The following is a 24,742-nucleotide window of genomic DNA, read 5'->3' as shown; positions in this document are numbered from 1 at the left end:
CGGGCCGGGCTGCCGGACCGGCTGCTCCTCCCGCGCGGCGGGGCCCGAGCTGCCGCCGGGCTGACGGCGACGGCGATGCACGGGCGCTCCGAGGAGCGCTGCGGTGGCTTGACATCGATTTAGCAGCGGGGAACGAACCGCTTTGCCGCCCCGCGGGGACGGCTCGGGGGTCCCGTCCCGCGTCGCCCTCCCCGGGACTCCGCGCTCCCCGCGCTGCGGAAAGCACACCGCCAGGGCCGAGCAACTGTTAAAAAAATTTATTAAAATGTCCAGCAGTACAGAAACGCAGAGAGTCAGAAACGGCACGGAGGAGGGGGCCGGGGAGGGGGCACGCGGGACACGGCCGTCACGTCGCCGACAGCACAGCTCAGGAAGCGCCATACACGCACACGCACACGCCAGCTCCGAGGGGCAACCGGCCACCAACGGGAAGGGGGAAAACCTCTCCCCCCCGCGAAACCCACCCGAACACGGGGCGCCGCGCGGAGCCGGCGGCAGGGACAAGGGGCGTTACGCCGGGGGCTCGGGGGCTGCCGCTGGCCGCGCGCGGGGCGTGCGGGGCAGGGGGGGGAGCCTGGGGGGGGGGGATGCACGGGCAGCCGCCCCCCTCCCAGTCCTCATCCCTACGGGGCCGGGCATCCTAGGAGCTAAAGCAAAAGGGGGGGTTTATAAAAGAGGGATGGGAGCGAAGGGGGAGGAAGGGGCTCGGGAAAAGTCACGGCATCCCGGCGCGGAGGCGCGGGGAGGGGGGCGGGCGCCCGCGGGGGCCCTTGTGCTTCCTCGCCGCCCGGCTCTAGAAGTAGTGGCCTTCCTCCATCCAGTCCAGCCGGAGGTGCTTGCGGTGTTTTCTGCGCTCCTTGCGGGGTTTGTGGTGGTGGTGCTGGTGGTGGGGGTGGCTGTGGCGGTGGCGGTGGTGGCGCCGGGCCCGGTGGGACCGCCTGGCTAACGGAGGCAAGGGCGGGGGGGGGGGGACACACGCGGGGTGGTGAGGTTGGGGGGGCACCGACCGCCCCTGCACCCCCCTCTCCCCGTCCCGCCGGGCTCCGCGTCCCCCCCCCCTTCCCCGGGCGCCACTAACGTTTTGTGCAGAGGATTTTGGGTCGGTCCCACTTCCCGTTGCTGTGGCACTTGATGGTGGGCACGTGCCGCTGGGTGAAGCCCTCCTCGCACTGGTAGCGCACGCTGGCGTGGATGCTGTACTTCTCCTTCTTCTTCCCCACGGCGAAGGCGTTCTCCACCTCCGGCGGGGGCCCGCACAGCACTGCGGGGACGAGCGGCGCTCAGCCCGCGCCCCCGCCGGCCGCGGGGCCGGCCCAGCCCTGCCTAACGCCCCACCGCCGGCTCCGACGCCCGCGGACGGCTTGGCTATAAATCCCGTCCGTCAAGAGGCTCCTCCGACAGTTTTGCACCAAGGTGTTCGCCGAGGATTTACATATTTAATTAATGGCCTTATCGGGACAGATATATCATTACACGTGGCCGGCGGGAGCGGGAGGCGTACTCCTCCGGCTCGGCACGAACAGCTGGAGGTTAATATAACTTTCAAGATAAGGAATGAGAACTTAATAGTTTTAATGGCGGCAAATTAAGCAAATTAAAGTGGAGAGGGAAGAATTAAGCTGTGGGGGGAAAAAAATGGAGATTAAGGGAAGCTGCTTGAGTTTTCCTTGTCGAAGGGCTGTGACGGCAGCAGAGGGGAGAGGTTTTCTGAGGACGAGGAGGTGCCCAGGAGCGGTGGGGAGGGATGCTGGGGCCATGGGATGGGGATGGTACCTGGTGACATGACGGGGCTGTGGGAGGGGGAAGATGCCCGGAGGGATGCCAGGGCCACGGGATGGGGATGGTACCTGTGATGAATGCTGGGACCACAGGATGGGGATGGTATGTGGGGAGGGATGCCGGGGCCATGGGATGGGGATGGTACCTGGTGAGATGACGAGGCTGTGGGATGGGGATGGTACCCAGGGAGGGATGCCAGGGCCATGGGATGGGGATGGTACCTGGTGAGATGATGGGGCTGTGGGATGGGGGTGGTACCCGGGGAGGGATGCCAGGGCCATGCGATGGGGATGGTACCTGGAGGGATGCCAGGGCCACGGGATGGGGATGGTACCTGGTGAGATGATGAGGCTGTGGGATGGGGATGGTACCCAGGAGGGATGCCAGGACCATGTGATGGGGATGGTACCCGGAGGGATGCCAGGGCCATGGGATGGGGATGGTACCTGGTGAGATGATGGGGCCATGGGATGGAGATGGTGCCTGGGGAGGGATGCTGGGCTGTGGGATGGGGATGGTACCTGTGATGGATGCCGGGGCCACAGGATGTGGATGGTGCCTGGTGAGATGATGGGGCCGTGGGATGGGGATGGTGCCTGGGGAGGGATGCCAGAGCTGTAGGACAGGGATGGTACCCGGAGGGATGCTGGGGCTGGGGCCAGGCGGTACCTGTGCCTTTCTTGCAGATGTAGGGCAGATTGTAATTGCAGGGCACGTCGTTCCATTTGCCAATCTCGTGGGACACCAGCACCACGCAGTCCTCACCGCCCGCAAAGAAGTTGTCAGGCTGGTTCTCCCGCCAGTTCTCATATTGCTGGGGGAAAAGGAGAGAGGATGAGTGCCCCGGCGCCTGGCACCCCACGCACCCCGTACACCCCACGCCTTCGCCCCCAGCACGGCTGGCCTCACCAAGCCGGTGTTGTCTGTCCACTGGAAGTCCTGCTCCACGATCCGGTCATTGAGCCCGATCCAGGTGTTTTCATGCCCGAAGCCTACAGAGAAACGCGTGAGGCTTGTCTCCCTCTCCAGGACACCTCCATCTCACACGGCGCGAATACGAAGAGCACCCAGAGGTGCTGGATGCTCGAAAGGCACCAGAACAAGGTGCCAAACCCTCCTGTGCTCCCTCCAAGTGGGATGACAGGGCTGTTGCAAAGCCGGCGGGTGCAGCGAGCGCATGTGCCCTCTGCACCAGCTTGCATGCACATGCAAAAGGAGCGAAACAAGGCCAGGCTGCATTTCCCGGCTTGGCAGCTCCCTGTCACGAAATGGCCCAAGTCAGCACGGGGCATTTCCCAGGCTCCCGGGACCGGCCCTTGAGCTGCTCGCTGCGCCTTGGCAGCCGGCGCCCGGCTTCCAAGCTGGAAGAGCCGGGGCTGGAGAGGGAAGGGCTGCTCCTGGCAGCGCCGGGCCGGCGTCCCCGCGCGCCTGCCCCGCCGCCTGCGTACTGTTGATGAAGCCGTGCTCCTCGCGGGAGTGGATGCTGGTCAAGTGGCCGGCGCGGCGGCGGCAGTCCCGCTCGGCGTCCTCCCAGGAGCGCCGGTGGGCGAAGTAGCGGTAGCAGTGGCCCTGGAACTTGTGCCAGTTGTGGTCGCAGCCCTCCGTGTCTGCCGGGAGACGGCGATGCCGATGGGAGGGTGCCGGGTGCCCGGGACGCCCTGGGAACGGGTGCGCGGAGGAGGTCCCCGTCCCGCTTGGGAGGGCGCCGCGGCGTGCAGCGCAGGAGCAGGACTCCTGGGTCCTCTTGCCACGTGCACCCCCACGGCGAGCCGGTCCCCTCCTCGGTCCCCACCTTTCTCGCAGCGGCTGCCGCCGTAGCTGGGCAGGCAGAGGCAGATGAAGGAGTTGATCTCGTCGATGCAGGTGCCCCCGTTCTGGCAGGGGCTCGACAGGCAGTCGTCGATGTCTGCGGGGAGAGGCGCCGGGAGCTGCGGGCGTGCGGCGGCCCCGAGCACGCGCCCGCGGGGATGCACGCGATGCCGCGGCGAGCGAGCTCCGGCGCCGGCCCCGAGGACGAGGCCGACTGAGCGGGAATTACAGCTGCAACCTGCTTTCCCCTTCCCGCTCCCAAGGCGATGCGCAAGCGGTGAGCGCGGCCGGCGCGGCCACCCTCTGTGCCGTGCCGGGGAGAGGCAGCAAGCTGGACCAAAGCTCCTGCTCCTGGACGCGGTGCCGCAGGGAAAAGCTCGGGGAGGTCTCGCAAGCGCGGCCCCGACGTCCCCGCCTGCACGGCTGCTCCGGCCACTCACCGATCTCGCAGTTCTCGCCGGTGAAGCCCGGGGCGCAGCTGCAGCTGCAGACGGTGCCGTTGGCCCGGCAGGTCCCGCCGTGCAGGCAGGGGTTGTTCTCGCAGGGCTCGGCCGGGGCTGCAAGGCAGGAGCGGCGCCGTGAGCTGCCCGCGCGGCCGTGCCCGCTGCCGCCACCGGCTCCCGGAGAGGGCGCAGGCGCCGCGGGGACGCGGCTGGCCCCGGCTCCGCTCCCAGGTTTCGGCAGCTCCGCTCGCAGCCGGGCAGGCGCTTCAAGCCGCTGCGTATTAACCGTGTTGACTTTTCTGCCTCTCGGTGCCTCTAAACTTTAAATGTATTTGTTGCCTTTTTCCCAGACACTTACAGGCTCTGTATGCTAAACATCCGCTGCCAGCAGCTGCCTCTCTAGCTATTATTATTAGCAACTGCAAATATTAAATATTTAAGGGGATGGTTTCCCAGTTCACCTTAACAGCACGGCTCGCTTTGACAAACCCAGGATGCGCTCCGAGCCCATGGCGGTCGGGAGCAGAGGGCTGGGCAAACGCCGCCACGAGCCCGCGGGTTTGGATAAAACAGAGAGGCCCCCAAACCTCCGCCTTACGATCGAATCCATCTGTCTGTATGTACCTGCTGGACCAGGGCGGCCGGGAGGGAAGGTGATGGGCACGAGGGCGGGCTGCGAGCGGGCCGGGTCCCCGTCCCCGTCCCTCCCGGGGCGGCTGCACTCACCGGGCAGGCTGCCGTTGCTCTCGCCCGTCCAGGCCACCAGCCCCGTCTCCTCCGGCGGGGGCTCCTCTCCGCTGCCGCTGCCGGCCTCCGTCAGCGGGGAGCCCCGCGGCGCCGCGGCCGTGGAGGGCTCCGAGAGCGGCGCCGCGCTCGGCGCCCGCGGCTCCTCCCCGGGCACCCAGGGCTGCGGGGCGGTGGGTGCCGCGGCCAGGGGCGGGCGGCCGCCGGCGGAGCTCGGGGACACCGGGGGGCCGGGGCTGGCGGGGGGCTGCGTGGCCGTGGGCTCCGCCGCGGCCCCGGGCTCGCAGATGCTGCGCTCGGTGGCCCGTGGGGCGGTGGGGACCGAGCCGGCGGGTCCGTCCTCAGCGTCACCCGCCGGGCGCTCGGCCTCGTGCCGCGGGGCCGGGGTGCTGCCGGTCGCCCCGTCCCCGCGCGGGTCCCGGTGGGGAGGTGCAGGCGAGGGGACGTCCCGCGCCGGGGAGCTGCCGGCTGCTTCGGGCCCCGGGCTCGGCGCCTCCTGGGCAGCCGGGGCGGCCGCCGCCGTGGGGAGCCCCGCGGAGGGGACGGGCGGGTGCAGGACGGGCACCGCTTTCCTCTGCCTCTCGGGCGCGCCGTCGGTGCCGTCGGTCCCCGGGTCCTCGGCCAGCAGCGGGGCCGGGGGCGGCACGGAGCCACCGTCCTCCTTGGCCGCGGCGTCCCCGGAGAAGTCCTCGGCGGCGGCGGGCGGCGGGGGGGAGTCTCCGCGGGCACCGGCGGAGGCAGCTGGGGACAGGGACGGTGCCGGGGACGGTGCCGGCGCCCCGGGGCCACGCGGGGCCGTCCGGGGGCTCCACCGCGGCGAACCCCCATGGGCGAGCAGCTGCGGCGATGAGGGGGGCGCTGGGGCCGTCGCCGTCCCCGCGGGGCCCTGGCGTCCCAGTGGCTCTGCAAGAGAGATGGCAGAGCCCGTCGGCTCCGGCTCGGCGTGCGCTCGCCCCCGGCGCATCCCGGCGTCACTCACTGTAGCCCATCTCTTCCTCCACCTCGTTGGAGAGCGGGTAGGTGCCTTCGCCGCGGAGGCTCTCGGCGCCGGCCGGCGGGACGCTCCGCACCTCCACGGCGTTGTCCGCAGCCCCCTTCCCCTGCGGGGCCAGCGCGGGGGCCGGGGTGACCGTCCCCGGTGCCTCCCCGGCCCCCGCCGGCTCCCGGCCCGGGCGCCGCAGCTGGAAGTAGCGTCCGTTCAGGCCGGCCGAGCTGCTCGTCGGCGGGGCGCGGGGTCCAGCCGGTGGCACGCCGGGGTCCTCCGCGGCGCCGCTCACCTGCTCCGGGCTCCGCAGGTCGGGCAGGCGGCGCGGCGGCGCGGCGGCCGCGGGGTCTCCTGCTTGCACCGAGGGCGCCGGGCTGGGTGCATCCCGGCGGGAGCCCGGCGGCGAGCTGCTCGCCGGCCCCTGCTCGACCACGTTGAGGGTTTGGTGCTGGCGGGGCCGCGCCGCCGGCTGCAGCTGCTCGTCCTCGCCGGGCCCCGGGGCCGCCGGCTGGGCCGGGGGGCCGGGGCGGTGGCGGGGGGCCTCACCCGAGGCGCCCAGCTCCTCGCGCTCCTCCGCTTGCTCCAGCAGCAGGTTGTCGCCGTCGGGCACCCGGCGCTGCGGCTCCTCCGACGTCGGCTGCCCCGCGGCCGGGCGCGCTGCGGCGAGACCCGTGGCACCGCGGGGACGCCGAGGGGCCGGCGGCCACCCCGGGGCGCCCCCTCCCACCCTCCCCCCCGGGTCTCTCGGCGCCTTCTGCACGGAGCCGTCCGCGCCGCGCTCCCTCCCCGCGTTTATCCGATTCGGTCCCCGACTGAATATCCATCCACAGCCATTTCCCCGGCCGTTTCCCAGCGCAGCGGCCGGGGTGGGGGCGCAGGGTGGGGGGTCCCCGCTAGGGTCCCCGTTACCTTTGTAGCAGTAGGCGTCGAACTTGGAGGCGGGCTGGGGGAAGCCGGTGCGGTTGGGGAACTGGTAGACGGTGCGCACGCCGGCGGCCTCGCCGCCGCACTTCCGCCGCGGCTCGCGGATGGGGTAGCGGACGCTGCCGTCGGCCAGCCAGCCCGGGTCGCAGCGGTCCAGGCCGGCCCGCCAGGCCAGGTAGAGCTGGCCCGAGGTGGCCAGCGAAGCCCCGCGGCTCTGGCAGTGCCGCCGGGCCCCCTGCCACGTGAACCGCCCCGGCGCCGTGGCGTGAAACACCGTCCCTGCGGGGCAGAGCGGAGCCCGTCGGAGGCGCCGGGGGCAGCGGGGAGGCAGAGCCCGGCGGCGGCCCCCCCGCAAGGACGCGGGGACGAGCGAGCCACCATTCCCACCGCTCCGCCACGCGGCCGGAGCCCGGGGCTCGGCGCCTTTCCCCGCAGTGGGGGACCGGGATGGGTAAGGGCTGCACGGAGACCCCGACGCTGCCGGCACGGCAGTCCCCCCCGCCACCGCAGCCGCCGCCTGCCTTGCAGCTCGCTGGCGTAGCAGTAGACGTCGTACTCCTCGCCGGGCTCCCTCTGCCCGTAGCTGCGCACGCCGGGGAGGCTGTCGCGGTCTCCGTAGCAGCCCGGCCGGGACAGCGTGATGGGGTACCTGCGGGAGAGGGGCCCGGCGGGCGCTCAGCTCCCGCGGCCATGCGCCGCGGCGGGCTGCACCGGCGCTGCGCGCTCACCGCACGGTCCGGTCGGCCAGCCAGCCGGCGTCGCAGTTGTCGTAGCCGTCCTCGAAGGCGGCTTGCAGGTGCCGGGGCGAGGCGATGACGGCCGAGTTGTCCAGGCAGGCGCGCCGGGCGGCGGCGAAGGTCAGCGCGTAGCGCTCGCCGGCGGGCCGGTAGTGGAAGACAACGCCTGGAGGGGGAGCGGAGGGCACGGCTTGCACGGGGCAGGCGGCTCGCATGGGGCGCAAGGCATGCACGGGGTGCTTGGCTTGCGTTGGTGGCATGGGGTGCACAGGGTGCACAGTTTGCATGGGGTGCACGGGTTGCGCAGGTGGCTTGCACGGGTGGCACGGCTTGCATGGGCGGCTTGCATAGGCAGCATGGGGTGCATGGGGCGCATGGGGGGTGCATGGGGTGCATTGGTGGCAGAGGGTGCACAGGGTGCACAGTTTGCATGGGGTGCACGGGTTGCACAGGTGGCTTCTGTAGGCAGCATGGGGTGCATTGGTTGCATGGGATGAACGGGTTGCATGGGCGGGGGTGCAAGGGGTCCACGGGTTGCACAGCTTGCACGGGGAGCCTGGCTCGCACCGGGGGCTTGGCTCGCACGGGCAGCTTGCACAGCACCCGCGACTCGCGCTGGACTCGCGCAGCGATGCCACCCCGCAGTGGCGCAGCACCCGGCCCTCTCACCCGTCACCTCCACGGGCAGCAGGTCCTGCTCATCGTCGATGCCAGCCACCACCTCGCAGCGGTAGAGCCCGGCGTCGCTGGCCCGCGCGGCGCTCAACAGCAGCGTGGCGTTGTAGCGGTCGCGGGGGTAGCCGGGCAGCGACACCCGGCCCTCGTAGGCTTTCACCACCTTCACCGCGTTGTCCTTGGCCACCAGGATGGGCACGTCCTCCCGGCGGCCGGCGGCCGAGCGCACCTTGCTCCATTTGACGCGCGGCGGGTCGGGGGGCTCGTTGGGCCCCAGCGCGGCGGAGGGCTGGAGCAGGAAGAGGCAGGGCAGGGCCACGGGCTCCCCCAGCCCCGCGCGCACCGCCTCGTGCTGCACCTTGCGGATGCGGATCACCTTCCCGCCGTCCTGCGAGCCTGCGGGCAGAGGCGCCCAGATACTGGGGGGACGGGCAGGCAGCGAGAGGCTGCGGGGCTCTTGGGGGGCGCCGCGGGGAGGGGAAGGATGCCGGCTCTGCATCAGGTGCCACCAATTCCCCCGAGGAGGAGTGTGAAGCAGGACGCCGTACCAGTGATTTGGTGGCACCAAATGCACCAGGCAGGAAAAGCACCCTCAACCTGGGCTAACGCCTGGCAGCGATAAAGGCTTCCTCCTCCTCCTCCTCCACTAATCCTGGCACCAGCCAGCGTGCTCCCGGCTCTGCGGAGCAAACCCCGGTGCCTGCCCTCCGCGCGGGGCGGCGCTGGCGAACGCACGTGCCCCGGCGCTGGTCTCGCCGAGGGCGCAGGACGGCCCCGCGCCGGAGCTCGCAGGCATCCCACGATGGCGGTGAAGGATTTAAGGTCTCGCCCGCGGCGGATCCCAGCCACGCAGCCGGCCGGGGGGCTTCTCCCTTGCTAATTGCCCAGCAGGCCGAGGCCGCGATCCCAGCCGCCCCCCCTGCTCCCGCCCGGCGCCCTCCGCATCCCCCCAGCTCCGGCCGCTGCGTTTTGCCCCCCGCAGGGCTGGGAGCCCCAGGGACACCGGGGCATCGCGTGCACGGCAGCCCAGCCCGGCAGCTTCTCCCCGGCACAGCACAGCTTGCAGGCTGAACCCTCCGCTCAGGCTGCTTCTTATTCACCCTCACTATTTATTGTGGCTGATAGTTCGTTATTTGCTGCTGCTCACTGTTATTGGCTAATTATCCCCAGCTCTTTAGCGCTGGCGGCTGCGATGACTCTGTGCTCGTCGCCCACGAGCTGCTGCCCCAGCTCCCCTCCGCCTCCCACCCTTGGGAGCCGCGGGGCGGCCGGCTGCGAGCAAGCATCCCCGCGGTGCCGGGGGCCGCAGCGACCCTCCGCCCCGCGCAGGGGCGGCTGGAAAGGAGCCGGGGCTCCCGCCGTGCCCGGGGGCGGCACTTACCCAGCACGGCGGGGAGCAGCGAGAGCCCGAGCAGGAGCCAGCAGCCGGCATCCCCCATCACATGGACCATCCTTGACCTGCAACGAGAGAGCGGGGCGCTGAAGGCTAACGCTCACCTGATCCCTGTTTGCTCGGCGGCGGCCCATAAATCACCCTCCGCAGCCTCCCTGCCTCCTGGGAGCCGCAGGGAGGAGACAGCGGGGAGAGCTGGATTAGCTCCACTTAGCGCGACGGCATTAGCCTGGTGAGAGCTGGGTATCGCTCCTGGGGTGAAGCCGCCTCCGGCTCAGCGCGAGGAAGGACGAGCAGCCCGTCGTGCCCCCCGGGGCATCCCTCCACGGGCCAGCGGCAGCGCTCGCTCTCCCCCCGGCACTAACGTGCAGCGGGCGCTGGAGACGGGCGTGCAGAGCGAGCGCAACGCCGCTCGCCGGAAACCTCCCATTCATCTGTCTTGCTGCGGCCGGCCCCCAGTTATTATTTTTTCTGCATCGTGGGGGCTCCACTCTAGGAGGGAAGTGGCACAAACCGGCCTCGGGGCGCGAGCACGAGAGCTGCTGGGCTTTACGGCCCCGTTGCGCTGCGTTGGGGATTCAAAGCGCTGTGATTTTAGCTGGGCACCGGCCCCGCGTCCCCTCCCCGCTCTGAGCCTGGGACCCCCTTGGCACCCCCCTGCCCCACCGAGCAGGGGACCGGCCGTGCCGACCAGCACCCCCAGCCCCCCGAATCCCAGTGGGGGCTGTGCCGGGGCTTGGCACCACGCAGCTGTGAGCTCGAAGGAGAGCCCGGAGCCAGGTCCTGGCAGCCCTGAGGCCCCGCGATGGGCTCGCGCCCTGAGCTGCCCTCTCCCTGGTGCTCCAATTTCCAGCCCTTGATTTCTCACTTTGTCTCTTGTGCTTTTATGGAACAAAAATAGGAACAAAGAGGGAAACGGTGAGGAGAAGAGAGACCCCGGAGCTCGGCGCTGGAAAACGGCCTTTTTGGGAGGAGAGCAAACACGGACTTTATTCTCTCTCTCTCTCTAAAGAAGAAAGCGTTTGAGACGTTGCTGGCTCCCGCTTCGCGCTCTCATCAGCTCTGCGGCACCTGCTGCCCCCAAGAGAAGATCCCGAGACGACTCGATCCCCAGGTACGACCTCGGGGGGAGATTCCCGGGCACGGGGCCGGGCTGCGGCTCGACGCCTGCGCGGACGCCGCGCCGCCTTCCCCCTCCTCGTGCCCAGCTCGCGGCGAGGACGCAGAGCCCCCGGCTGCCGCTTCTCCGGCCAAGACGAAAAGCAAGGCTAAACTTTTTCCTGCCTTCCCGCTCCGTACAACAAACAAACCAGCAAAAAACACTTGACGTTATGGAGCTCTGGAGCGCTGGAGCTTCCAGCTCCTCCCCATTGAAATGCTAATTTTGACTTTCTGCCAGGGCGCCAGGGGAGAAGAAAGCGCTTCCAGCAGGAACCGCCAGCGCCCAGGTGCGGGAAGGGGCATCTCCCGGGCGGCCCCCGCACCCTCCCTCCCGCCCGCCGCGGCTTTCGCCGGACCCTCCGGCCCGCACCGGGGCGGCGGGTGCAGGATCGGGGTGCGCAGGGTGAGCAGCCGGAGGAGACGGGGGCCCCGGGCGCCGCGTGGGGCTCAGCGCCACGCTCGCGCCTCTCCTGGGGCAGAGCTTGAAATCACCCACGTTTCCCTGTTTTATTTTTCCTTTTTTTTTTTTTTTCCCCTTTTCACCCACGTTTTCCCTTTTTGCATCTCTCCAACACTTCCCCCTTGCAGCTTTCAGGCGACTTTTTTTGCTTCTGAAGTGCAAACGAGGCGTTTGCCCGCGCGGGAAGGCGGCGGACGGAGCAGCGCGGACGGCTCCCGCTCCCACGCGGTGCCGGGTCCCACCCCGACACCCGCGCTGCCGAGACCTTCCCCTTCTCCGTCCTCCTCCTCTCCCGGCACGCGGCTCCGACACCCTCCCAGGCTCCCCGTTCGCAGCGGCCGAGGGCTGCCCCATCCCAAACCACCCCGGCCCTGTGCCGCGGCTGGGGCGGCCGGGCGCAGCAGAGCCGAAGGGAGCCGGCCGGGGACCCCGAAGAGCAGCTTTGACGTGCCAGCGTGGGAACCCCGCGCTCAGCTCTGCGCTCTTTGCCCAGAGCCGCCGTGCTGCAGACGGGTCCTGGCTGAGCAAACGCCGGCCAGCGCCGCTGGGTAAACATTCAATATTTTATTTAAATGTTAAACACAAAAGTTGCTCTTTGGATTAGTAACCGGTATCTGAGCGGGCTGCGGAGCAGCCGCCGGGCCCGGGCCAGGCGGGCGGATGGGTGGCCCCCGCTGGGGATGACAGTGCGGGGGCAGCCCGGGGGGGCCGGGCTGGGGGCGAAGGGGGAGCGAGGGGCTGCAGAGCAGCGCGGCTCCTGCTGCGCGGCCGCTCGCCTTCCCTGACATCAGCGTTTCTGCAGGTTTTGCTTTCGCAGCAGGAAGGCGCAGCGGCGGTGGGAGGTGGGGGGGGGGGCCCCGCAGCCGGCGGAGGGGCTGCGGTGCCAGGGACCCCCAGCTGCTCCCCTGCCCCGGTGTGCACCCCCCACCCCATCCCGCGGCTCTCCCGGGGAGAGGGCTGTTTTGCTGGCCCCCCCCTCACCTGCAAGCACCAGGGGGGCTCTGCTTCGAGCCCCGGAGACAAAGAAGGGCCGGAGCGGCGCGCTGCCCCCGCCAGCCGCCACCGAAGGCGGCCGGCCCGGCCCCGCGCCCGGCCGGCTGCAGCCCGCAAAAGTTTACCCCAAGGTCAGGGGGAAGCGGCGCGCACGGTGCCGCAGGGCAGGGCAGCGCCGGGGCCGCGGCCCCTCTTCCCGCCCCCCATCGGTGCGGTCCCCCGGCAAGGGGCCACCAAAGATGCAGCAGTCAGGAGCCAGGCAGCATCCTCCGAGCCTCGGCGCCTCGTTAATTATCGAGACCGGCTCCCTCCCACCTCCTCTTGATCCACTAACCCACTATCCGGCTCGGGCAGCACCGGCGAGGCTCCCGCCGCCGGCTGCACGGGTCCCCAAACCCGGGGGCGGCGGGACGGGTGCTCGGCCCGGAGCCGGATGAGGGGCTCGGCTGGGGCTGGGGGAGGCGCCGTGCCGGGGCCCGGCCGTGGGTGCCCGGCCGTGCGCGGAGCCGAGCGCCCTTCGAGCGGCAGCGGGTGCTGCCCAGAGCCGGGCACGCGGCCTCTCGCTCCGCTCCGGCCTCGACCGCCCGGCCGGACCCCAGCGGCGCGGGAAGCGACGCTCTCCGCTGCTGGCGGCGGCGAGGAGCGCGCGCCCGGCCCGGGCCCCAGCCGCGAGCCGAGGGAGAGGCAGAGCGATGGCAGGCGAGAGAAATTTAAAATAACGCTGGTGCAAAGCTGCCCCCCCCCCCCCAAAAGCCAGGGCGAAAATTTTCACATCTGTCACTAGCTGTCACATCATGAATAATTCATCGGCCTCATGAATATGTAAAGCCGGGGCTGGTGATTAGCTTCAGATGAAACATAGCTTAATTCCTCCCAGGCCATCGGGTGCTGGGACGACCCGGGGAGTTTTGGGGGGCAGCGGGGAGGGGTGGGAGGAGGGTGGACGGACAGGCGGCGCGGGGGGACGTGAGCTGGCCACAGGGCTGCGGGAGGCACCGGGGGGGGGGTCCCTGCGGCTCCCCCCGGGCAGGCTGGCCACGGCGGGCTGGGGGGTCTGTGTCCTGGGGTGCCCCCAGCCCCGGCGCGGAGGACTGTGACCTCTGCGGTCCCCATGGGTCACTGCAGTCCCCAGGGCGGGACGCGCGGAGGCGAGAGGAGAAGCAGGGGCGTTTCGGAGCCTGGCCCCCACCAGGGGCACCCCACGGGGCCGATCCTGCCCTGGCAGGTGGTGCACAGTCCCCCCCCCACCACCACCACCACCACCCTCGGCAGGACCCACGCGCCGCGGCCGGCCGCGCCAGCGGGGCCCGGCGAGCATCGCGCGCCCGGCGGCACCCACCTGCCCTGGCGGAGCGGCCGCACCTCTGCCGCCCCCGGGGCCGGCGCGGGGCGGGGGTGGCGGCGCCCCCCCCCACCCCGGGCACCCCGCGGGGCTGCGGCGGCCGCGGCGGGAGCCGGCAGCCCGGCTGCAGGTCTGGCTCCGCTTCGCCTCCTCTCTGCCCACAACAAAGGAATTCTGCAAACCTCGCTGCCGTCACAGCTCGCAGGCAACGTGACGCTTCCCGCGCCCCCCCAGCCTGCGAGAATAAATTAGCACCTCGGGAAACTGTGATCCTGGCCAATATGGGCCCTTTGCTGGGTGTGATTTTTATTAGGCAGACAGTCTGCAGCCTTTATTTTAGAATTCTCTCTTTTTTTTTCTTTTTTTCTTTTTTTTTTTTTTTTTTGCTTTCTGTCTCTCCCAGGGAGGCTGAAAGCACGTTGCAGGAGCCCAAAAGCCATCGCAGCATCACGGCGAGCCCTGCTCCAGGCTGGAGGCTTGCTCGGCCCCCTCGGCGGGCGGATCGTGCTGCCGGCACGCCGGCAAACGTCTCCCAGCGCCGCGCCAGCACCCGCCCAAAACCGCGGGAGGAGGCCGGCGGGGCGAGCGGCCTCCGGCTGGCCAGCCTGGCGCGGAGCCGCGTGCAGCACCGGGCCCTGCTGCACGCTTCTCACCGGGAAACGCTCTGGGGAACTTCGCTGAGCCCCAGCCAACTCATCACTGGTACCCGCGCCGGGAGGCAGCTCCGACCCACGGCACCGCTCTGTCCATCCGTCCCGGCCTCGCCGTGCTCAGCATCCTCACCACGAGGATATGGGCAAGGACTCATCCTGCCCGGGGGGGGCGAGCCCTCGCAGCCCCCGCCGCGATGCCAGCCCGTCGGGTGGGCTGCCCGCCCGCGACCCAGCTCCGGGCTGCAAAAACTTTCTGGCTTCGTCCCTGCCAGGGTGACAGCGATCCCGTCGGCGCCGCCGGAGAAGCGGGCGGCAGCGCCAGCGAAGGGGCCGAGGCGAGCCGGAAAGCCGCGGTGGGGACACGGCCGCCGGCCGCTGCCACCTCCGCCTGCGCCGCCCCGGCTGCCTGGGCAGCATTGCAGCAGCTCTGCCAGCTCTGCTGTCCTAACCCTGCTGTCCCCAGTGTCCCCAGCCCCTGCCTGTGCAGCTGGCCCCCGCACTGGTGTCCCCCCAGCCCTAGCGATACCGGTTCCCCCGGCGTCCCCCAGGCCCCGTCCCGGTGTCCCCAAGGCCCGCTGTCCCCTAGCTGCAGTCCTGGTAGCACCAAGCGCCAGTGGCGGTTCCCCAGCCCCAGTGTCCCCTCCCGGTCCCAGCGCCCCCGCGATCCGACAGCCGCGGCCCCCCGGCTGCCCCAGCCCCGCTGTCCCCCCGCGCGCCCCCAGCCCCGATCCGTCCCGCTACCTGCCGTAGCGGTGCCGCCCCCTCCCCGCGCGCTCCCACCGCCCGGCCCGGCCCCGGTACCGGCCCCGGCACCGCAGCGGGGGCGCGGCGGGGGCGCGGCGCGGGCGGGGCGGCGCGGGCGCAGCCGGGGCCGGTACCGGTGCCGGTGCCGGTGCACGTACCTGGAGCCGGGCTCAGAGCGCGCAGGGGGTCATCGCCGCCGATGGAGCCGCGCACCGAGCGCCCCGCCAGCACCGGGGGCTTAAAAGCGGGGCGCGGAGGCTGGGGAAGGAGAGTGTTGGGGAGGGGGGGAAGGCAGCTGGCCGGGCCCCCCCCCCGGAGGGGGCCGAGCCGAGCCGGGCCGGGCCGGGCCAATCGCGGCAGGCGCGGCCCCCCCGCCGGTGCCACCTGCCCGCAGCCGGCGGCGAACCCGCGCCCGCTCCGCTCCGCGCCGCTCCGCGCTGCCCGGCGCAGGGCGAGGGGCGGCCGCGCATGCGCCGCCTCCCCCCCCCCCCCCCCCCGGCCCCGGGGCCGCCCCGTTCCCCCCCACCACCACCATGCACCGGTTGGGGCCCGGCACGGTTTTTCGGGGGGTTTCCAAAAAGGGGGGCGTCTTCCAGTCCCTGCTGCGCCCTCCCAGCCAGCAGGCAGCCCGCCCTCCTTCCCCCCCCCCGGTATGCTTTTGGGGGGGATTCCAAGAAAAGGGGGCATTTGCAGCCCCTCGGCACTCCTGTACATCAGTGCAGAGCGCAGCACACACACGCGCCTCCCCCCGCGCATGCACCGCATCCCGCAGCCCTGCCCGGGCACCAGCGCAGCCAAGCGGGGCTTTAGGGGGGGTCACCAAAAGAGAGAGCATCTTCCAGCCCCTCTGCGCCCTGCTAAATCAGCCCTGAGCCTGGACGCGCTCACGCGCACACACACACACACACACACACAGCATCCCATCCGCATCCCTGCCCTGGCTCCCGCCTGGGGGCACCTACGCTTTTAGGGGGGGTCCAAAAAGTGGGACATTTTCCAGTGCTTCCCCCTTGCTCTCCCACAAATCAGTGCCCAAAAGATTTCCCAAAATAGGAATCAGTCTCCAGAGAGAGGGGGCACCAGGCTGCTCTTGGCTCCTGCCTCTCTCCCTGGGCCGTGCTGCCCCGGGGATGCAGCTTGCTAGCGAGGGGCTGTGACAAGCCAGCCCCGAGGATGCCCCTTGCCCCAGCAGGGCTTTCAGGCGGGCAGAGCACATGCAGCAGCATCTTCCAGTCCCTGGGGCTGCAGGGAGGCGCGGAGGAAGATGCTGGGGATGAGTCAAGGCCTGATCAACCTCGACAAAAGGGCTGAGACATGGCAGGGAGTGGCGATGCCGGGAGCGTTACCCAACGTGGGCGAAAGCGGTGCTCGTACCCCAGCCGGGCGCGGGAACCCCGCTGAACCTGCCGGCCTGAACGGAGAATGCCAGCCTGTCTCCTGCGATTTGGCACCGGCTGGCAGAGCGCCGCGGCGGAGACGTCGCCCCTTTCACTTCTATAGGATGGGCCCACGGAAACCCGATAGAAAAGTTCTCATTTCCTATTCTATTGTATAGGACTTTGCCATACAGGCGCCGCTTCCTGCCTTTTGTGAGTGCCTGCCACAGGCCTGCGCTGTCCCCGCACAGAGCCCTTCTGTTCCCCTCCTTTGTGCGCCTGCAGCTGGCCTCCCCCATAGGTGCCCAGGCGCCGGGGAGAGCGGCAGGGGTTAACAGCCCAGCACCCGCTGCCAAGCGAGAGCGGGGAGAGGGGCCCAGGCGTCCTGCCCCAGCCGCTTCCCACCCGAGCACACCCAGGTGTCTGGCGTCGCTGCCCTGCGGGACTCCGGTCCCCTGTAATGCTCAGCATCCCGCTTCAGCCACCGGACCAGGCCGCGACGGCGCGCCAGCCCTAGCCACCCGGCTCATGCGCTGAGCACCGCGCTGGACTGTCCGGTGGCTCCCGGACGGGGCGCCCCGCGTGGGGACGGGCCCCGGGCACGGCTGCTCCTGGAGGCGCGAACCAGCGGGGCCCGGCGAGCCCCACGACCCCACGGCCAGCACAGTCCGATGCCCGCGGCGAGCCCAGCGGTCCCAAGGCCGGGCAGCCGCCAGGTCCCGCGCTCCCTGCTCGCAGCCCCTGCTCAACCCCTCTTCCCTTCTCTTCGTTTTCCTAAGCTGAAAAGCTGGCGGCGCTGATCCAGGCTCTGATCCGCACGACGAATCGGACACGAGCGGAGGATTAGATTAGTGGATGTCCCAGCCCGGCTCCTTCCCGCTGCCTGGGCATCGCGCGTGTCCGTGCGCGCTCGGCGCGGCGGGTCTGTGCCCATGCGGCCATCACCCCGGGGTTGCAGCCGTGCGCCGGAGCGGCGCTCGGGGCCCCGGCGCGGAGCAGGGCCCGTGCGGGGGGCTGCACCCGCCGCTCCCTGCACCGCTCCAAGGACCCTTCCCAGCCAGCCCCCCGGCCCCGCGGGAGCGGAGACGGCGGCTGGTGCTGGGGACATCCAACCGCGCTGCTCCAGCGGCTCGGCCCCGGCTCGGGGGTCACCCGCTGTCCCCTCCCCAGCAGCCCCGGCCCCACGGGAGGGGAGCGCGGCGGCAGCGTGGCGGCTAAGCTGCTCCCGGCCATTTGTCTTGCTGAGTGAAGGTGCCGGCAGTGAGTTATCGGAGCTCTCCTCTCGAGTGCAGATAAATGTCATAACAGACACCAGCCAGCGCGGCTTATGGATGAGGATTTAATAGACACCTCTCCCCCCGCCGCTCGTCCCCGCGCTGGCAGCTGCTCCCGCGGCGGGGACCAGGAGGCGGCCGGGAGCCGCCGCGGCGGGACGGGTGTTGGGGCCAGCTCTGGGGGGCTGCAGCCGCGACCCTCGGGCTCGGAGCTGCGTTTGTGGGTTCGGCTGCAAACGGCTGCTGCCGGAGCTGCCCGCAGCCCGCGCCGGCCCCGGCTCCACGCCAGCCCCGCGGCGCCCAGCCCCGACCGGCACCCCCGCTTCCCCATCCTTGTCCTGCTGGGCTCGGGGTCCTTTCTGCACCCCTGGCTCCCTCGGGCCGCCAGTTTTACCGCTGGCTGTAGGACAGCCCTGGCCGGACACCGCCGAGCCCTGTCGGGATCCCAAATCCCACGTGCTCCCCGCTCTGCCCTGCATGCTCCCAGGAAGCGGCACGCGTCCAGGATGGCACGGGAGGACCCGGCCCTGCCCCGGCCCCCGGAGCCAGCAGCAGCGCTGGGAGCTCGGTGGCTTCGCCCCGGGTGTCCCCCGGCACGGCGCTCGGTGCATCCTTTGGAGCCCGAGCGATGGCTTTCCGGCGAAATCCTGCTGCAGTGTTGCCGTGACGACCCTCCCGCAGTTTCCCTCCGAAGATGTTTTCCTTTGTTGTGACGGGGACGAGTGGGGCCGGCGGTGGCTGGGCTCCTCGGGGTGCTCGCAGCGGCTGAGGGCGCCTGCCGCGGAGGGGCCGGGACCGTCCGCGGCGCGGGGAGCCCCGACGGGGCCGGCTCCGGCCGCGGGGCACTGGGTCCCGTGCAGGGACAGAGCTTGTGGCACCCCAGGCAGGTGCGAGGAAGGCAGAGGGTCCTGGGCCCTGCAGCCAGGAGCCACACGTGACACGAGTTTGCTAGGTCTCCGTCAGGCTTCCCTCCCGCAGAGGGCCACAAGAGCCCGAGCCGAGGAAAGCGGCCGGACACCGGTGAATGGGCAAAGCTGCGGGGACACCGCAGGCTCACGGGGATCCCGGCTCCGAGCGGGTGAGATTTCCGGGTGCCGAGCCCGGGAGGCTGCCCGGAGCATCGGTGCCAGGGCAAGGAGCGTGGGCCGGTGGCGGCCGCGGCGCGCGTGGGGACCCCGTCCCGCGCCGGCGCTTGTTATTCCGCTCAGGTCTCCCGCCGGCTAACGAAGCCCGTTCCAGGAGAGCTGCCACATTCATCCGGAGCCCGGCTCGTTAATGAGGCCTCTGCCAGCACAGCTGGGGCCAGCGCTCGGGGCGCCGGCGCGGGCAGAGGCAGCCGGGCGGCAGGACGGACAGACGGACGGACGGACGGCTCCACGGGAGCGGGCGGCCGGGGCCGGGCATTGCCACGTGCACGCCGCCCCGCGCATCCCGCCGCCGAAGCGCTGCAGGATCCGCCTGGCCCTCGGACGGCTGCTGCTGGTATTGTTCCCCCTTCGTGCCCTGCTGGATCTGCAGGGTCCGTCCGTCCGTCCGTCCTGCCTGCGCCCGCGGGGACAGGGCCGAGGGGAGCTCGCGGGGCGCCGGCTCGCGCAGCCCCGGGGCGGCCGGTGCCCTGCCCTCGCCAGGCACAACTTCTGCGCAAACCCGCCGGCAGGATGCATCGATTTTATTTTCTGTTTCCATGGCAACTGCCTCCCTCCCTTCCCCCTTCCGCTTCCCGGCAGCCCGGACCGGCTCCCTCGCCCTCCGCCAGCGCCCCAGCCCTGGCGGGGACGCGGGACACGCCAGCGCCCTCCCCTCCTGCAGGGAGGTCACCGGGGCGCGAGGCCACGGGCTCGGTGGCACCCTCGGCGGCAGGACCCGGGCGCCCAGGGCGACGCCGGCCCCCGGCTCAGCCCCTTTCCCACGGCATCCCTACCCCCGCGGGCCCCGGGAAGGTCAAAGCGAGCATCAGCCGGGAGGCTGGAGCGCGGGCAGGGGACGCAGCCGGAGCAGCTCCGTGGCCCCGGGGTCCCCAGGGTGCCAGCCCCATGCCGCGCAGCCGCCCGGCTCGCAGCTGCGGCCGTGGCGGGACGCGGCTCTGCTGACACCGGGGATAATTAGCTGCAGGGCCGGAGCTGCTTTATTAGCCATTGCCGGCTGCGTAATTGCCCCGCCGGCGCGGGAAAGCCCAGCAGCATCGCCCGTTAGCAGAGCAAGCGCTCATTAGCGGCACGTCGTTCCCTGACACCTGCTCACGGCGGAGGCGCCGCTTTTCCAGCAGTGCCCCGAATCCTGCCGCCCGCCCGCGCTGGGACTGGGTCTGCCCGAGCTGGGCGCCTGGCGGCCGGCCTGGCGCTGGGGCGAGAGGGGCCCGGCCGGGAACGCCGCCGGCAGCCCCGTTCCCTGCCGCCGAGCTCGGCACCCGCCGCCCGGGGAGCCAGCCCGTCCGCCGGCCCCGGGGCACGCTGCCCTCGCAGCCTGGCCTCTCCCACCCGCATCGGCCTTAACGGCGTGCTCGTGATAAGATAATAATAATTATATCCCTTAATCCATCTCTTTCCAGAGGGAGAAATTAGCCCCTGAGCTGCCCAGCTCCTTCCCAGGGCGGAGAGCTGCTCGCGAGGTGCTGCCACGTTATCATTCAGCCAAGAGCATTAATTACAGCGCCGGGTCCCCGGCAGCGCCTGGCCGGCGGGCTGGAGCATCCCCCCAGCCGGGGAGGTGGCGGGGCCGTGCCAGCGCCCTGGCCCTTCCCCGCGCGCCCTGCCGGGGCTGGGTCCCCTGGGTCCCCTGCACGGCGGCAGGCGAAGAGGCCCAGCTGCCTCTGGCCGGGCTGCTGGGAGAGCAGGCAGGGTCCTGCGCCGGGAGCGGGGCCGCGGCGCTGAGCAGCACCCGCGCGGCATCGCCGCCGCTCTCCAGCGCTCGCACGGAGGCGGGAATCAGTCGCTGCCAGGAATTAACTGCGAGGGGCACGACACCCGCTGCCGGGTCGGAAACGGCTCGCCGAGCCAGCCGGGGCTGCTCAGCCCAAGCTCCCGCGCCGGGACCCCGGGGCACAAAAGGCGCCGGCGCCTGCTCCCTGCGCGCCCCCGCCGGCAGCTCGGCCCCAGGCACTGCAACGCGGGAGCGGAGCGGGGGCCTTGGCCTCTCGCCGGCTCCTGGGTAAGCACCAGCCTTTCTATTAGCTCTTGGATAACATGCAAACTACCCCCCCGGCGAGCTGCTAAGTGCCGGGCTGGAAGGCAGCCTGGAGCCTCGGCTGCCGCGACCGAGCAGCTCCTGGCGGGGGCCGACGCTGAACATCTGCATTTACGGCCCACGTCTTTCCTCGAGAGCACGGAGGGGAGAGGAGCCCCGCGCGGGCCGAGGAAGACGCGGAGGCCGAAGAGCGCTGAGCCGGGCGCCTGGAGCAGCCTTTGCACGGGCAAAGCAGCGCCGGGGAACGAGGGGGCCCTGAATGGCTGCAGCCCCCCCCTCGCCGGCTTGCAGCTCCGGAGAGGAAAGCGGGGTGGTGGGAGGCGAGAGGAGGGGGGTTTTGCCTGGGGAGGGGTGTTGACCCACCGCTCGGCAGCTCCAGCGAGGCTCAGGCGGCTGAGAAAGGCGGCGAGGTGCCGGGGGCGCGCGGGGGGAGGCTCCGCCAGCAGAAATGGCTGGGAGGAGAGGTGCCCGCGGCAGCGCACGCCTGGCCCCAAGACCCCCGGCACCGGCGCGGAGCGAGGCAGGAGCAGCGGTGCGGCTGCAAAGCGCTGGCCTGCGGCGACGGGGCGCGACGCCCCGGGCACCCGCGGCGGCTGCAGGCCCGTGTCCGGGTCCCCCCGCACCAGGTGATGGTTGTGGGGCAGCCGGGGTGGTTGGGGGGGGGGGGTGTTTTAGCAACGTGGCTGCAGCTGCGGCTCTGCGCCCTTGGTGGGCTGGGGCTGCTAATTGCCCCCTTGCTCTGCGGGCGGCGAGGCCGCTGGGGCGCCGGGCCGAGCGTGACCCGCGGGCCACACGTGTGCAGCGGCGTGCGTGCCGCTGGACGCGCCGCGGGTCGTTGCGTGCACGCGTGGGTGCAGCCCCAGCGAAGGGGCTCGGAGGCCGTGCCGGCGCGAGCCCCGCGGCCCGCGAGCCGCCGCCGCTGCGGGTGGCCGCACTGCGAGGGGGAGGTGAAGGCTTTGCGGCGCTCGGCTGGTTTTATTTTTGCTGTTGCCTGAGCGAAGGCAGCCCGGCGCGCTCGGCGTGACTCATGCGCCCAGGCAGCGCCCGGGGAGGTTCGCGCACGCTGCAGACGGTGCCTTCGGGGTTCGCTGCTGTTGCCTCCCCCAGGAAGGCTGCGCTGGGGGGGGGTCCGGAGACACGGGCCCAGGGTAGGACTGAGCTGCCGAGCACCGGGGGGGGGGCCAGGGCCCCAAAAACGTGGGGACTGCAGGCAAGCGCAAAGGCACCACCTGCCCGGGAAGGTTAATTGTAAGCAGCCACCGCGTGCGCACACGTGTGTGCGTGTCCGTGTGCCTGTCCCTCCGCGTGCAGCCGTTCAGCTCCCCGCTGCTGCCTGCGCCTCGGAGGGGGAAGAGGCGATTTGTTGGACTACCCCGCGCTTCAGGCCGGTGTCTCGCCCCGGTGCAGGTGTGCCGGGATGCCCAGAGGTGCGGGGATGCCCAGATGTGTGCGGATGCCCAGAGGTGCGGGGATGCCCAGATGTGCAGAGACCCTGTGTGTCTAGGGACACCCAGAGGTGCGGGGATGCCCAGATGTGCAGGGACCCTGTGTGTCTAGGGACACCCAGAGGTGCAGGGATGCCCAGATGTGCAGGGACCCTGTGTGTCTGGAGATGCCCAGAGGTGCGGGGACGCCCGTGTGTCTGGTGACACCCAGATGTGCCGAGGGGCCCAGATGTGCCCCCCCCCCCCCCGCACGGTGCCCCCGAGCCGGGCGAGCCGCGCTCCGGCAGCGCCACCTGGAGCGTCGCGGCGGGAGGGCGGGGGGGGGCCGGGCCGAGGGGGGGAACCGAGTGGGGGGGGGGGGGGCGGGCCGGTGCTGCCCCCCGTGCTGCCCCAACTGTGCAGCTCGGAGCCACCACCCCGGGCTGGGGGAGGGGGGCAGGGCGCTCCGGGACGCCTGGGTCCCCGGAGCGGGGGTGAGGGGGGGGAAGAGGCGGAGCACTGTGCGAGGGGGGGGCGTTCCCGAACGCCTGGGCCCCGAGGAAGCAGTTCCGCCTCTTCCTGCGCGGCGCCGGGCGGTGAGTACGCGGCGGTGGCGGCTGCTGCGGTCCGAGGCCGCGGGGATGGGCGCGGGACTCAGAACCGCGACTCCCGGGTGCCTCAGCCCAGCCGGGGTACCCTCACCCTGCCCGGGTGTCCCCGCCGCGCTCCGTGGCCCCGTCCCTGAGCCCCGTCTCTCCGCAGGCAGCGGGGCCGCACGCCGCGATGCCCGAGGTGCCCTTGATCTGCGCTGACACTGCCGCGCGGTGAGTCGAGGGGACGGGGCGCCCCACGCTGTCCCCGGTTCCCTGCCCCCGGTGCGCCCCGACGCCGCCTCGCTGCCCGGCTGACACCGTCCGCCGTCGCGTCCCCGGGCCGGCGGCGCCTGTCCCTGCAGGGTGAGCTCCGTGCTCAACCGGGACGTGAAGCAGTTCGGGAAGAAGCACATGTTCGACGCGAGCGAGGAGACGTGCTGGAACTCGGACCAGGTTGGGCGACGAGGACGGGGCAAGCTGGAGGGTGCCCCGCACTCATGGCCGTGCGGGCGTTACGCCCCAGGCCAGGCTGTGCCAAGGGAGCTGTGGGCTCCCAGCCCTGCGGGGACCTGGTGACTGAGCCCCGGTGTCGTTCCTGCCTTTAGGGCACGTCCCAGTGGGTCACCCTGGAGTTCCCCCGCACCGTCAAGGTCTCGCGGCTCCACATCCAGTTCCAGGGGGGATTCTCCAGCCGGCTGTGCACGCTGGAAGGTGAGGAGCTGCCTGGGGATGTGCGGTGCCTTTCCCTCTCTTCACCCACACTGGGATCCCGCAACTTTTTACTGCAGAGCCCAGAGGTCTTTGGGAACTGTTCCTGAAGCTCTGGTGGGGGGGCTGAGGCTGGAGCAGAAAGGGGTCAATAGTGCAGGCCCTGTGGTCCTCCAGGACCCCTCGTTTGCAGGCTAGAAAATGCCTTGCCATCTGCTAATCCCAATCCATTAGATAACAAACCCCCTACAACACCTGTGGGTTTCTGCAGCCCCAAATTCAGGATGCAGGTGCTGGGCTAGACAACGGGGCCTGCATCAGGTCCTAGGCTGGATCCAGCAGATCCTTGTGTTAGGACAGGTCATTTTGCTCCCACGGTGCACCCAAGAGCCAGGTGAAGGGAGACAGGAGGCAAGTGAGCGGGTGCTGGTGCTGCTCCCACCCGGCTCCCTGCAGCAAAGCCCATGTGGGGAGGCTCGTCAGGGTGGCTGAGACAGAGCAGCTGAGCCCCAACGTGGCCGTGGCAGCCAGCAGAGGCTCCCCCGGCACGTGAGCCCACCGCACGGCTCCTTCCACCCTTGCCCTCCTCAGGCTGCAGAACGGGCGAGGAACTGGTGAAAATATCTGACTTATACCCCGAGGATGTCAACGCCCTGCAGATATCCTTTGGTTCACTGCGAGCTGGGTCGAATGGCTTGGCAGAGGGGCTCAAAGCCACCCGCAGAGGGAGGGGGTCTGGCACCTGAGTCGCGGTTTGGAGTTTGTCCTGCAGCTGCCTCGCATGTCACTGCGTCCCTCTGCCTGTTTCCTCCTTGACGCGCTCTGCACAGCTTCCGGGTGGAAGAGACGGCTCTGGATAAGCTGAGGATCACCTTTGAGAACAGCACCGACTTCTTCGGGAGGATCGTGGTGTACCACCTCAGGGTGCTGGGGGAGAGGCTCTAGGGCAGCAGTGAGGGACCACGGGGTGGGTCGCTCCCTGATGACTGGGGTCCCCATGGCCAGCTGTTTCTGGGGGCTCTGCCATGTGAAAGGGGTGTGGGACAGCAAGTCCTGCCAGCAGGAACATGCTGGCCCTGTGTGTGCCCCAAGGTGCTGGTAGAGGGGGGACCCTGCTGCCCTGCAGGATGGCCAGCTAGCTGTGGCAGAGGGACACTAGTGCAGAAACCCGTGTGCCTGGACTTGCAAGCCAGCCTGGGGCCTCTCGTGTGGGATAGAGCCCATATAACTGGCTGAATAAACGGTTGTGGCCCCCCGTGCCCTCCTGACTGCTTCTTGGGCAAGTGGTACCCGTGGATTGGTGCCCTCCATGCCCAGCCCTGGCTTGGTTCTGCTGCTTCAC

The 24,742-nt window shown here is 70.7% G+C and overlaps 2 protein-coding genes across 2 annotated transcripts; one reads left to right on the top strand and one right to left on the bottom strand.

The window, feature by feature from the left end:
- Positions 1-242: 242 nt before the first annotated feature.
- Positions 243-15,157, bottom strand: NCAN (neurocan). The gene is made up of 15 exons (XM_068919531.1): positions 15,001-15,157; positions 9,478-9,554; positions 8,091-8,492; positions 7,413-7,587; positions 7,206-7,333; positions 6,670-6,963; positions 5,755-6,417; positions 4,758-5,678; positions 4,029-4,145; positions 3,572-3,685; positions 3,228-3,386; positions 2,689-2,771; positions 2,449-2,593; positions 1,079-1,261; positions 243-942 (listed from the first exon to the last, which is right to left on the bottom strand). Exons 2-15 carry the CDS (start codon positions 9,545-9,547, stop codon positions 794-796), a joined length of 3,603 nt encoding a protein of 1,200 aa, XP_068775632.1. The 5' UTR covers positions 9,548-9,554; positions 15,001-15,157; the 3' UTR covers positions 243-793.
- A 7,475-nt stretch (positions 15,158-22,632) lies between these two features.
- NR2C2AP (nuclear receptor 2C2 associated protein) lies at positions 22,633-24,659 on the top strand. The gene is made up of 6 exons (XM_068919906.1): positions 22,633-22,695; positions 22,862-22,923; positions 23,055-23,145; positions 23,298-23,403; positions 23,992-24,060; positions 24,230-24,659. The coding sequence occupies exons 2-6, from the start codon at positions 22,883-22,885 to the stop codon at positions 24,343-24,345; spliced, it is 423 nt and encodes a 140-aa protein (XP_068776007.1). The 5' UTR covers positions 22,633-22,695; positions 22,862-22,882; the 3' UTR covers positions 24,346-24,659.
- The last annotated feature ends 83 nt before the right edge of the window (positions 24,660-24,742 follow it).

Source organism: Struthio camelus, chromosome 26, assembly GCF_040807025.1.
Source record: "Struthio camelus isolate bStrCam1 chromosome 26, bStrCam1.hap1, whole genome shotgun sequence".
NCBI lineage: Eukaryota > Metazoa > Chordata > Aves > Struthioniformes > Struthionidae > Struthio > Struthio camelus.
The sequence above is the reverse complement of the archived record's forward strand: the minus strand, read 5'-3'. Positions and strand labels throughout refer to the sequence as shown.